Source organism: Thermobia domestica, chromosome 10, assembly GCF_964235325.1.
Source record: "Thermobia domestica chromosome 10, izTheDome1.hap1.1, whole genome shotgun sequence".
Lineage (NCBI taxonomy): Eukaryota > Metazoa > Arthropoda > Insecta > Zygentoma > Lepismatidae > Thermobia > Thermobia domestica.
Genome location: NC_137463.1, coordinates 265,970,008 through 265,984,752, shown reverse-complemented (window position 1 = coordinate 265,984,752; position 14,745 = coordinate 265,970,008). Strand labels below are relative to the sequence as shown.

Here is a 14,745-nt window from a genome sequence, read left to right as displayed (position 1 = left end):
GAAATTGTCATAAAGGACGTGAAAGAAGGTGGAGTGGCAGAAGCAGGAGAGAAGGGGTTATATCAACCTTGAAGTTAAAATATAGGGCAGTACGTGCAATAGGAGGGCATGAGTTGTTCTAGCCTTTAGTAGAACTATACTAAAGAGCGCAATTAGGTTTAACGACTCGTTAATGAACCACTAACTGATCAAGTGTCTGTCAGTGTGTGGCCGACACGGATTGGCACTGAACCCAATAGCACCTCCTACCATAACACCCGGCACTGGAATGACGTTGTTATGCAAAATGCAGGTGCGATTGCGCCCAATACGAATGCGGTCATCATAATGCCATTACCAAAGGGATGTGCCTGAGAAAAGAATCTCATATAGTTTTACATGCCATTGAAGTTTCACATGCCTATGATATGCAGTCATGGGAAGCCGCAGCAATGAGTACCATGCAAAACATAGACAACGTAGAACTGTTTCTGAGGACACTGGGCGCTGTGTAACCCACAGTCTTTAGTACTTAAGGCCACTTTGCGGAATGTGGTGTCCGATCCGTATGCACATGCTGTCAGTCCTAGCAGCCCGTGGTATGGCGCGGTCTATCGTGTTGCTGCGTAATGCCTTCATGAAGCCATCGAATCCATATGTGCTGCAGTGCGGTATCATTCTTCGCAATATTAGTACCAATGTTGCGGAAGAATAACCGTCTATATCTCCTGACCTTCTCCGCAGCCCGTAGCTTGAGCAGGCACCATACGGCGGTGACATGAATCCACATTACATGGATACAAATCTTGAATGTGTCCTAAAGCGACAATTAAATTAATACTAACGCTTGAACCTCCCAGATGAAATTCTATGTACACTACTACTTGGAATGGGTACATTATTTGAGAAGTCGTTAAAGCTATTAAACAAAACATCTGGAGATTTAGGCTATTGTTTCTTAACAATATTTCTTTAAATGTAAATATTCAACTTCTAATTTATCGTCTACTAATCAATAATTGTGTGTGTTTTTCTTTTCAGTTTTAAAATATACTGTTGTAGATTTGGATCAGCTAATTGAGAACTACACAGCGCAGCTGGAGAAGCAAATAAACACGAAAGTAGTGTCCTTTGACCCATATGGAAATCACGAGAATGAAAAAGCGAAAGAGTATGAATGTTTTAAACATCAAAATTATATTCAGTCTCTAAACCATTTTTGCCACTATTTGCAGAGAGAAATAACTTTTTAGTAATTTCTTGCAAATGAATTTTATTCAGCAAAATGATCTTCTACAGCTATAAATACATTTTCCCACAAAGCTTATAAATTTTGCGTTTGTAAAAGCTCTTGTTCTAAAAAAAAAAAAAAAAAAAAAAAAAAAACACTATTGCTTGGGTGATATCATCTCTGTTTCGGAATAGTTCTCATGAAAATGGTTATCCTTGGCCCAAACTAGGAGATATTTGAATGGAGCAATGTCTAGGGAGTAAGGAGAATGAGTGGAACTTATTAACCAGGTATAGTTCACCTTCTTGGTCGTTTTCGCTGTTGGGGTCTGGCGTTGTCTTGAAGAAAGGTAAATCCTTTCCTGTTGACTAGAGATGGCTACTTCCGATGCAGTACAGCTGCAACCCTTTACAACACGGATGATTACACCTCGACTGTGATGGTTTGGCCACTATCTACCAATTCAAAGTGTTCTGTACCAGCACTGGCCCGCCAAAGAAGAGCAATAATTTATGTTGAATGTTTTGTTTCGCTGCATATGCCACAGAAATCAAGGGATGACTGATAATGTTTTATTTTACAGTGATTGTATAAGACCCATTTTTTGTCACATGTCAATATCTGGTCCAGGAATAAGGTTTTCTAGAAGCGTGACGGCTGGAATTTGTTTCCTTCGGTCGTGTGAGGAACCAACTTACTATGCTTCCATGTATCTTGAAGATTATACAGATAAAATTAAATAGTGCCGGTACTCCAAACCGTTGTGCAAGCTTTTCTCTCGTTCTATGTGGATTACTCTCGATGTTCTCCTTAAGCATCGATAAGGAATGGATGCCCATCTGGGGATTTGACCTGGAGGCTCTTATTTCCTGACACAAACCGGCTAAACTAAACTAAAATACAAATGCTGAGCAAAGCAACGTTTCTTATAAAATAATAAAATAATAAATGTGACAGTTTCGGACATCTAACATATCCTTCTTCAGACACCATCGAAAATAAATGAAAATGCATACATATATATAGTCATTGTTATGACAAATTTTAAATTTCTTTAACAGATATATATATATATATATATATATATATATATATATATATATATATATATATATATATATATATATATATATATACATATATATACAGCAGGTAGACAAAAGATCTAAAAACACTTCATACAAGACACTTAAGTGTGGCCCTCCACTGTACAACACGTGTTGCGGTTGCCGATCGTTTTTTGTTTTCAATGTGTCATGTGGACCTTTCTCTTCCGTCAGAAGTAACCTGTTCACCTGTGAGTGTCGTGGTGTGAAAGTGGTGCGGTAAAATGCGCGACCTGACAGACTTCCAAAACGGCATGATCATTGGTGCCCGTCTGGTTGAAGCTTCAGTGGCAACAGTGGCGAACATTGTGAGAGCATCGAAAGGCACTGTGTCCAATGTCACGAGGGCATACACAATTCATGGGCAAACGACGTCTGCAAAGCACAACAGTGGTCGAAAGACAATCCTGTCACATAGGGACCGGAGGGCATTAAAACGGATTGTAGCAGCTAAAAAGAGGACCACTGCAATGAAAATTACGTCTGAACTCAATTCCGGTCTACAGAACCCGGTTTCATCGAAAACAGTGCGACGGGAACTTCATAAAATGAAAATTCATGGCAGTGCCGCTATTGCCAAACCCTGGTCACAGGAGTAAATGCGAAGACGCGTATCCAGTGGTGCAAGGGCCACAAGGCGTGGACTCATGAGCAGTGGAAACACGTAATGTGGACCAATGAATCAACCTCCACCTTGTTTCCAACAACCGGTCGTGTTTACGTATGGAGAACTCCGTCGCAGGCCTATGGTACAGACTGTCTGCTCCCAACTGTAAACCATGGGGTGGTTCTGTTACAGTATGGACAGTGATATCGTGGTTTTCTGCAGGTCCCATCATAGCCCTGCATGGAATGATGAATGCTAAGGCGTATGAGGCTATTTTGGGGGACCAGGTTCTACCCATGGCTCAAATATTGTTCCTTGATGGTGATGGTATCTACGAAGATGATTTGGCACCCTGTCACGCTGCAAAAACTGTGAAATTATGGTTTGAGGACCATTACCAGGAGCTATCACACCTCCCCTGGGTCCCACAATCACCAGATCTGAACATCATTGAGCCATTGTGGTCTGAGTTAGAAAGGCGTGTTCGGTCTTATTACCCTCCACCAGCATCCCTTAAAGAACTGGATCATGTTTTGGAGGAACAATGGCACAAAATTCCGCACACCACGATTCAGGAGCTGTATACGTCCATTCCACGTCGGATCCAACCTGTTTCGGACGCAAAAGAAGGCCCCACACCATACTAGGTATCATTTTCACACTTTTGCAAACGTTTTAGATTTTTTTGTCCAATATATATATATATATATATATATATATATATATATATATATAGAGAGAGAGAGAGAGAGAGAGAGAGAGAGTAATTGTTAAGAAAAAAAATTAAATTCTTTTAACGGACACATATAACAAAATCACGGAATATTCTGAAAGCTGATTGGCTGATCAATAAAGAATCAGCCAATCATAATAGAAGTTCATCAAAATTGAAACTAAACACTAATATCCATTCCCTCCCTGGTCCAGGTGAAAACTAAGCTACAAATTATATTATTATATATTTTTTATTATTTTATTATTTTGTATTATTTTATTATTGTATAATAAACGATGCTTTGCTCAGCATTTGCATTTTAGTTTAAGTAATTGAATATAGCAAAGCTGGTATGAATCAGTTAGTTATCGGCTAAACTACTTTCGCACTGTGCACTCACTCACTGATGACTGTCAAAATGCGATGCAATTTTTCCAAGCATTGCACTCATACCCTACAACTCATTAGCCTTTCACAGCAAAGAGTCCGTAAAACTGGCACTGGCATGCTCAGTCGAGGATTATAACTTCCATAGAACTGCTTTCGACACGCCCGTCACAACTCTGCACTGACTGAAGTTTGGCGTGAATGTCAACGTCAGATCATTCGGTTCTCATTAAAACCAACGGTAAAAGTCTTATTTTAAATCAACGTGCAAATCTTGGTCAATTTTAGAATGGTTTGGTCTCAAAAGAAGAACTGAAATGTTGTTATATGAGGCAGTTCGATAATTTTTATTGGCAAACATGTAATACAGAGGTTGGCTAATTTAGCTAAATTAGTATGGAATAAACCAATGCAAAGTGGAGGAGAACTTTCTTTGGTAACACTTCCTCAAGGGCATAGCTAACCATATGGTATCGCTTCAATACCATTTATGCCACGACTGATGCCGTTGTGCAAGATTTGGTCAGTGTGATAAAACGGTCTTCAGGAAGATGGCTAAGAAACATAAATTGAAGAAGAAATGCTTTGCTCGCTCAGCTAAAAGAAAATGATAATCTTTTCTTTCCCAGTTTGGTGAGTCATAGCTGATTATGGTCGGTCATCGTGACATGAAATAGCATTACTTCACACGGACAATATTGAATAATAGGACGGTGGTTTATTGGTTTTTATTTTCATTTACTCACGCATATTTGCTGTCTTCCACAGACGTGAATTCATTTTAGTTTCGAGAGTGTTACAAGGGATTAGAATTTTGAACAGATCTCCAGAAAACACCACACAGTCACTGAATCTCCTAAACCTTTCACATGGTCATAACAACTAAGAAAGGACTTTTAATAAACGTAGAAGACCTTATTTGATTGGTTGTTTGTCAAGTGTTTCGTCTGAGAGATAACTGCAGTCAAAGTGTACATGTGTCATGGCAAAGTCTAGTTACATGAATAATCACATCTTTTGTAGGAGGTAGTTTTTTTGTGATATCTAAATGAATTTGTTGAATGATAATATTCATATATTGAATTTAAATTATTATTAATAAGTTAATCCTTTCTGACCTGAATTATGTTTTGGAAATGAAGAAATTTTTTATTTCAATGGATTATATGTTTAAGAAAGTAAGAAAATCCATTTTTCCTCAAAATTATATATTGCCAGGGCGTTATAACTACAACGTATGAGACAACTTGGAATCACTTGGCACGATATATGCGCTATGAAAGCCAAAGAAACTTGTGATTCCAAATGGAATCACACGGCCAGAAAGTGTTAATTGCTATATTTTCTGTAATGTTACATCGAGATAATTGGTGAGGAATTATTATTATTATTATTATTATTATTATTATTATTATTATTATTATTATTATTATTATTATTATTATTAAATCCCCCTTAAAACAATAAATAATTCAGAGAAAGGGGTAAGAAGCTCTTTCAAGCAACATACGTTAACTTATCATATCGAAATCGTGGTAGAGTCACTCGATCTATTCTAATGTTACACTGAGGTAATTGGTTGTTAATAATCTGTTCCGTTCTAAACGACTGAAAGAAGAGCCACAAGTTACTAAAGCGCATTGATAATTTACATTCCCTCATGCAACTTATTTCAGCTCTACCGATTTACGAAATCTACCTATTTGAATATTTACCGAGCTCATTCGTGGCTGAGCGGTTAGCGTACGCGCCTTTGGCATGGGAGACCCGGGTTCGATTCTCGCCGGGAGCTCATGTGGTTTGGATTCCACGTTAATCAGTAGGTCCACGTCTCGTATAGCCTCGCTGCTGAACGGGACGTTAAACTCTAAATCAACTCAATATTTACAATTTCTGGATAATTTAGTTTCGTTAAATACTAATAATATTTTAGAACTGTATCGGGTATATAGGTTGTACATAGTTCATTGAATAAGTTCCGGGATTACCTGGAAATAAAATACTTATTGATGCTAGAAAAAATATCACCACATTCGTTTTCTATATACATCCGTTTCTACGCCACAGACTCACGGGACTAGTCGTAGTTGTTCGGGAATGTTCTACGAAAGTCATCCACTGCAATGATCTGCAACCGATGTCACACTCGCATGAATCGATGCAACAGCCTCTAAACGCTCCTTCTTGAGGGTAGATTGAAGCTTAGGGAAGAGGATGAAGTCTGCTGAAACTAAAGCAGGTATATATGTGGGTGTTTAAGAATTATAACCCTTCTTTTGGTCTAAAACTGATCTACAAGAAAGCTGGTGTGCACCAACGCAATTTGCTTCAACTAAGACAATATTATTTGTTTTGTCTTGTCGATTTTTTAGATTTAAATTACGAGGTTTCGCCCTTGGCTTCAATTGGTAGTGGCGTTTCTCTCGTGATTGTTAGCGTATTTCATGTTTCAGGACCGCCACTGTCGCAGGTCTTTGCAGTTAGGGCTATGGCGGACACTTCCCTCTGGTAGTTGGGTCATACTGTAGATCTGGCATAGGGTTGACGTTTGCCGGTTTGCCGATAGGGTTGAGATATGATTCGTCGGAGTGCTGGATGCGGTGCTAGAAGGTGGTGGATTTTTGAAATCAAAGCTTGCTGAGAAGTTGAATGTCCAGATGTTCGTGAACTTGCAGGGTGCTAATATCCCTAGGGTGTCGGTAGATGACCTTGGCGGATTTGTTTTGAACTACCTGAAGGTGAGTTGTGGCTGTCTTTACGCGCTCTGCATCATTTTGTACGTTTGTCCCGCGGTTTTCCAGCATTTAAAACAAAACTTGATTGTAAGACATTACTGTATCCTCTTAACAATGGTCACAAATGCGAAGGTGAAACTGTACAACATTTCAGTGGACGACTTTGCTAGGGCGTTCCAGAGCCTGTATGCGGTCTCGCCAATGTGTGGCGCAGGAACGGATATGTACTAAACTAACACATTAGCAGTGTTACCCGCTAATCGTTAACCATTTTATTTTTATGTAGTCTCAGAACTTAATGCAATGTGTATTTCAAACGAACAACATTAGATCAGTTATTCAATCTTGCAGGTTCTCCATAGGCACTGAAGATTTTTATGCTATACGATATTATCAGAAAGAAATGGAGCAACCTTACCGTTCGTGGAGTAAGACAAGATGGTACCACAACCCAGATGATGTTAATATTACTGTCACCTTTGTGGAAGATGTAAGAAGGGGAAAATATTAGTCATATTGTAGGCTACCAGCAAAAAAGTTACAATAATTTAGTCAAACTTTATTAGCAGTTAGAAACGCTTCGAGAAGATAATTTTGTAATTAAGTCATAGTAAAGTAAATACTCTTTAATGCAGTACCAATTGAGCTACAAGAATATTCAATTGAATAAATATTCAATTGTGTTATTAATTTGTAAATAAGAAGGATATTTTAAATCACATAGTTGCTAGAATGGGGAAATACTTTGTGTAGTAAGATATTTGTATGGTCTTCCATCTTCACGCCACTCAGTTCCACATATTTATATAGACATCCAACTGACGCAGTCAATCCATTTTCTCCTTCATTATAACCTCATGTTCTTCATACACTTCAGCATAATCAACCACTGAGAGTGTCAGTCACAGTTCAAGGTATCACCACAGTTCTATAGTTCGCAACACAGTGCACCTGGCTTCGATGCGATAACCTATCGCCATATAAAACAAAACCTGCTTGGGTTGCTTACCTTGTTAGTCTCCTTTTTACTTTCATTCCCCGAACTAGCTATTTTTCTGTCATCTGGAAAATTTCTAAGGTTAACATTTCTAAGACAAAAGAAACCTCCTACTAACGTATCTACTTACCATCCGTAAACGGAAATTTTGGAGAACTTAAATCAAAATAAGCATTTTAACAGAAAATTTGGAGCTCATGATTGCAGCATTTAGGAATTTTTTTAGGCATTCTGTTATACAATGATGTGCGAACTGGAACAGCCACAACATAATTATATACGCGCCTTAATTGAGAATTATACGGAAAGAGGTGTAAGAAGAAGATGAACATGGGGTGAAGTTGACAGAAGAGTGTAGATTAAAGAGTTATTAAGATGCTATCAACAGTTTAAAGGAACTTTAAGAATTTACTTGATATACTTAATGTAGTTTCTCAGACTAAAGTATTTCTGGAAAGTCCAGTTGCCAGGGAGCAATGTGTACAGAAAACTGTTCTTGACTATTGAGGGAAAAATTAACATATGAATATTTTCTTTTCTGCTCAATATATTTTCAGGAATAGATTAATAAGGTACGTACCGCATTTTATTTTATCTCAATATATCTATTATATGCATATGTAGTTTTTATTTATTTATTTACTTTTAGCATAGGTCTACCGTCATTAAGCGGAAACCTATCTTCAGCAATTTTCTTTTTTGCGAATCTCATTTGATTTCGCTAAAGACAGCTTTTACTGTACCAAATCTAAATTAAAATACCACTCATATGTGGTTGATAAGGAGTTTGTAGCAGCCAACGATTTTCTTCAGAATATTAACATTATTTCCTGGCCTACCGGTAATATATTGGTCAAAAGACAACCCTACCACAGGTACTTTTTAACAGTTATAACCATTATACTAAGTATAAAGACTGAAATTATGCTAACCAAACATATACTGTAGCCTACTGTACCAAAAGAAATTAAAATAAATTATTCATACCTACCTTAATACTCTTCATATCGCTAGAGTTTCTCACAGTGGATCAAAAAACAGTGCACTGTTTTCTAGAACCATTTTGTAGAAATCTTGACACGCCATTTTCTACTTCATATGAACACATGTTTTGACTCACAAGTTCTGCTGACTATAAAGATTCCATTACACTAAAAACTCGTTAGATATGTGCATTACTAACTGCTATAGGAAGTACATACTGAATTATTTTTAACAAGTTTGAAGCGTGTCTTCAAAAACTCACTCCATAATTTACAATTATTATTATGATCCTTTCTATCAAGAGTTCATATTACATATTTCATAACAGAAATTACATTCTACAGTTTCTTACCATTTACATTTATTTTATATTTTATCCATACCTCTGTCAAATCATTAAATAAAAACAATGTTGTTGCCTAGATAATTGGTGTAACAATGAAAAGATTTAAAACCTAGTCTTTTGTAATCTAATCCTTGTAAATATGAATAAAACCTAAGTACAACAAATAAGGTATAAATGGCAAGTATAATTAATTATGGGCAATTTAATATGTAGTAGGCCCATAGATATAGTTGGTTGATCCTTATTCAGGGTAACATAATGAAACCTTCCACATTTTGATCGGCTATAGCGCTGTCAGTGGAGTAGCGAGAAGGTCAAGGAACGTCGTTTCCACTCAGGCCCGCAACTAGAGGGGGCCTGGCCCCCCTAAACTTTTCATCGCCCCTCCAGACCTCAATACAACATGCTATTATTAATACAAAAATCACAAGTTAGATATTAGTAAGAGAATTTTTAATGACTTGGCCCCCCTATCTTATTCATGGCCCCCCCAAACTTCTGTGTCTGGTTGCGGGCCTGCTTCCACTCACTACTCTTCTGTCATTTTCAGTTGGAATTATGATTTAGTCAGGAGCTCATTGCGCGTACGCAGTTAAAATGTCTTTCAAAAGCAAGAGTTCTGTGATTACAATTCAAAGAGCTTCTTGTTTAAAGTTTGTTATTCCACTTATTAAAATGTTCCTGATCGGAAGGCTATCTTACGGTAGGTCAAGAATTTCCGAACAGCGTTCAAAAGAAAATCATCTGGAAGTCATAACAGTGCTGGTACTTTTGACAGCATTCAGACTGTGAGATAATCAGTTTTGCAGTCTCCAAAATGTTCTACGAGAAAGCGCGCTATAACTATTGGAATTCCTTGGGAGAGTGTATGAGGAAGTAAAACAACATATGTTTTTAAGGCATCAACAATCATATGAGAACTCCATGCAAAATGTCCCAGAAGATGCTATTCTTTTGTGTAGTGATAAAGCACATTTCCACTTAAAGTGGTTGTGTGAACAAACAAAATTTCTGCTATTGGTCTGATTATTATCCAGTTACACACTGTTTTCAATACGATTTTATATTTTTGAAGAAACAACTTTCTATCTGTAATATTTTCCCGTTTTATTAGCCTTTAAAATGTGGGAGATTCTATTGGATCACCCCTTACCCGTATACGTTTTTCTAACTCAACGACTTTGGGCATTGCCCGAGATCCAGCAACTTTGGTAACTAACCGTCTATAAGGAAGATTAAAGCCTTAGATGTGGAGTTCTGTGGCAGAACATTGCACAACGCTACTGGTGTCAACGTTCCGTAGCTAAATATTGCGAAGACAAAAATATCTGGGCGTTTATATGTCATCCGGTCTCGGATTTAGCAGAACCAAATTCAAAACCGTATATATACGCCATCCGCATTCAACAGTAAACTCAGTACCTTTGAGTAAATCTGGAGGGTGTATTTTGTCTTGTTTCCATGTAAGGAACGAGTGTACTGTTTCCTACTGGAGTTTTCTTTCCGTTCAACCACGAAATGCGTTAATTTTACTTGAAATTTGTTTATAGATAAAGTATGAGAAGAGACTATTACCAGTGGTAAAAGTGAAAGGTGACGTGGGATGACGTCATACACCCACTTTCTAAAAAAAATACAATGGGCAAAGATAAGCAAGGGGGGCGATGTGACCTCATGTGTCCCTCCACTTTTACCCCTGAGTATTACTATCAAATTTTCCAGGAGATATCCGTTGAATTCTTGTTACTCAATACAAATGTTATTTTTCCAGATCGATGAAGTAGAGGAGACGTACATGTGGATTGTGGAAAATGGAATTGCCAGCAAAACAGACATTCGTCTGGTTGGAAAACCTCCCTGCGACGTCGGAATACAAGACCCGAGCAGCATTTTAGCCTATTTCAGCCTGACAAAGTCGAACAGTTTAAGGCTGACCAATGCTAAAAATGTTTCTAATCTTTTCATTGTATCCATTCCTCCACAGACTTCAATTCAGGTGGGTTCAAGTTATTTAAATATCGTTAGCAGTTATTTCCCTAATAACACTGTAAAGTAACGAAAGGTAATTCTATGGACATAATATGAATGAAGTAAAATATAACGCATGGTGTGTAATGTTAACTCTTTGCGAAAGGATTTTAAAACCATGTTTTTTCTAAAGTTGATGTTGATGTTGATTTTGAGTTTAACGTCCTTCTCAGCAGCAAGGCTATATGAGACGGGACCTACTGATTAGCGTGGTATCCGAGCTACATAAGCTCCCGCCGGGAATCGAACCTGGGTCTTCCGCACGAAAGTCATTTTCCAAAGTATTTATCGACCTATTCTACGTTTACAACTTTCAGCATAAGCATGTAGCTTAAGCTTTTAGTTCCACTTCAAGTACATTCTCTCTTGGTAACTATTGGCTGAATCTTTTAACCAAGTTTGGTGGGCAAGTAGTCCATGGTCTACGGAACAAAACTTGCTATATTTGATGGCAGAGCTTGGCCAGGAACAGATTCAGATCGGCAAGAGAGGCTGTGTTCTACAGTTTTGCACTTCTGGAGCTTCTGAGTTTGATTCACTTCGGTTTGTTTAAATATTTGAGTTAATTGCAACATTGTCCTGGACAGAAACAAATAATACAAATATAATTCACGAAAAACTCTTCAAGATTTAGTATATATATATCTTTCAATCTTCGTAAAAAAGTTAAAAATATGATCAGCGTCCAAATTACTCGTTTCCTTCCAAATTACTCTCTCAACGGCGTAAAGATGAATACTATACGTTAGGGTGTCCATTATTTAGGGTAAATTCGTGTTGCGATACTCACATCCGCTAAATGTATTCTACGTAAACGTAGATACTCATTAATGAAACAACAGTTGAATACGAGAACGTTAACCCGTGCCAACTTGACAACAAAATCATGAAATGGCGTTTCCACTTTATAATATAATTTAGAATGTCCAACCGTGATAACGTAGAAACTAAAAGAGACAGAGAAACGAAACTTTTCACGAAGCAACTAGAGAAAAGGCGACATCTGTTCGTGTATTGACAAACAGCACCGAATTAACAGTGTTGCCAACCCAAGAGAAAATTGTGTTTTTGTAAATTGAATTACCTAAATTGATATCATTGGAAGCAACAATGAAAATAAAGACAAAAGGAATGGTAAACGCAAATCAATGTTGCAAAATTTTCGAGAAATAACGTGATACATGTGTTGAATGCAAATGCCGTGGCGCACACAGGGAGTGAGGTACTACACCTAAAATTAAATATTGAGAAGAACTGTTTACGCTGACTCCAAGTCTAGAAGGGTCCGTTGAAGAGTGTTACCATTAACAGAAGAGAAAGGTTGAGTTTGGAACAGGTACAATAACGCGGAAAATGTCGCTAATGCAGTATGATTTAAAACTTATAATGCAAGGCGGTAGAGCATGAGGAGAAATACCGTGGTTATGTGAGATCTATAAGTCACGTACTGACCGAGATATTCGGTATTTGGTTAAAGCTGAGAAGTAAGGTTTTCAAAAGATGGCAACGCTGCTTGCACCAATGATGTCTGCATTTAATACGTGTTTCATGTTATTTCTAGAAAGGTTTGCACCACTGATCTGTGTTTACCATCTCCTTTGTCTTCATTTTCATTGTGGCTTCCAATTAGGTCATTTGATGTACAAAAAAAAAAAAAGAAAAAACATAACTTTCTCTTGGATTGACAACATTGTCCAACCGGTAATGTTCATCAATACACTGTTCTCTAGTTGATTCGTGCAAAGTTTCTTTTCTCTGTCTCTTTTGGTATATCTGTTATCACGGTTGTACATTTTAAATTATAATATAGACACGTTATTTCATGACTTTGTCTTCAAGCCTTCACGGGTTAACGTTCTCATAGGGAGCTGGGGGGGAGGCGGTGGCTCATTGGTAGAGCGTTCACCTCCGGTGCTTGGGGTCGCTGGTTCGATCTCAGCTCGCGCCGTGTGGACTTTGTGGTGGACAAACACTGTGCTCGTGGATTTTCTCGGGTACTCCCGTTTCCTCCCACTTTCTTGATTCCACCATTTCACTCATTTCTCATCATCGTCGTCTCCTTTAGCCTTATTGGCATAAACGTGGGATGTAAATCTCCAAGATTTCATTTCATCCCATTTTCGTAGGGAGTTGCTACTTCACTAATGTGTGTTTAAGGTCACATAGAGTACATTTTGCGGGTGTGCGTATCGTAACACGAAATTACCTTATATAAGGGACTCTCTAATATATATATATATATATATATATATATATATATATATATATATATATATATATATATATATATATATATATATATATATAGATAGATAGATAGATAGAGAGAGAGTGAATAGACTCTTTGAACAAAGTGGTTCTGATCGATAGCTCAACGACAGGTATAGCCCGTCGCTCGTACGGAAAGTATTAACTGATTTAATGTAAGATTTTGGTAAAATCCATCCCAACTATATATAAGATTACATGAATTCATTGATATAAAATAACGGATACCTCCGGTTGACGTGGAAAGTTGAAAATTTTTGCATGATCGTAGCTTTTCGGGACTAACCCACAGGAAAATGGCCGAAAGTGAATATTTTAAAGTTTTAGGGTATCTAAAGGGAAGATGGAAAAATTCTTCATATTATTAAAATGGACCTTCTTTGGAACTTTAATCTCATATTTTAGGTACTTGAAATTGGAATAAAAACTGGAAATCTTTTGTACTTGTACTTGTTTATTAGCTTTATCTAAGTAAAGCACCAAAAATAAAAATGTCCAACTTTATAGTGTTTTTTATGGGAAACTGAAGAATCTTTTCCATATTACTTACGAATATATGGGACATCTACATCTCAAAATGTTTAAGCACTTCCTTTAGAGCTACAATCATGAAATTGGGCATTATTGTATCCTTCGGGAGCAACCCATAAGAAAATTGGCATAAGTGAATATTTTTTTAGTTTTTAGGGGGAAGGGTCCAAAGGGGAAATGAAAAATATACATGTTATTTAAATGGCCGTTTTCTTGGAATGCAAAATCTTATCTTTTAGTTAATTGAAATACGAAAAGAAACCTGAAATTCGGTAGAATTGTGAGTTTACGAGGTGTGAGGCTGTAAGTCGAGGAAATACGGGATCTGGGGACAAATCTCCCAAATGGATGAAATTCACGAAACGGACGAAGATCAAATGGATGAAATTCACTCTTGATTCAAAGGCTGATACACAAGAAATACGAGGCCGTAGACCGATAAAGACGGGTTAGTGGGGTCGGAGCTCCCAGCTAGCAAAAGGTTATTAGTTACGATATAAAATACAACGAATATATAGACTTCCACTTCTTAATCCAATTTTTAAAATTTATTTTAACATTTTGTTTATTATATTTGGTGAATTATTTAGCAACAACTATCTCTCTTTAGTAATTACATAACTTTGATTCTATCTTTTCTTTATCTAAATTAAATCTATATAAATCAAATATTGTTTAATTTGTTGTGTTGCAGGTAAACTATACTATATTTTCGAAAGAGGCCCTTTCTGGGTTTTACGCTGAGATTTCGTTCACAGGATACGTCCTAATATGCTTTAAAGATAAAATCTATGAATCCAAATGTTGGGCTTGGCCAATACATAAACTTCA

At 37.1% G+C, this 14,745-nt stretch overlaps 1 protein-coding gene across 1 annotated transcript in view; it reads left to right on the top strand.

The window, feature by feature from the left end:
* Positions 1-12,694, top strand: part of LOC145661927 (uncharacterized) — a 47,226-nt gene extending 34,532 nt beyond the window's left edge. The window contains exons 6-9 of the mRNA XM_081727276.1: positions 1,021-1,150; positions 7,112-7,250; positions 10,859-11,083; positions 12,677-12,694. Of these exons, the coding sequence (XP_081583402.1) occupies positions 1,021-1,150; positions 7,112-7,250; positions 10,859-11,083; positions 12,677-12,694 (512 nt within the window). The remainder of the gene's footprint in view (positions 1-1,020; positions 1,151-7,111; positions 7,251-10,858; positions 11,084-12,676) is intronic.
* The last annotated feature ends 2,051 nt before the right edge of the window (positions 12,695-14,745 follow it).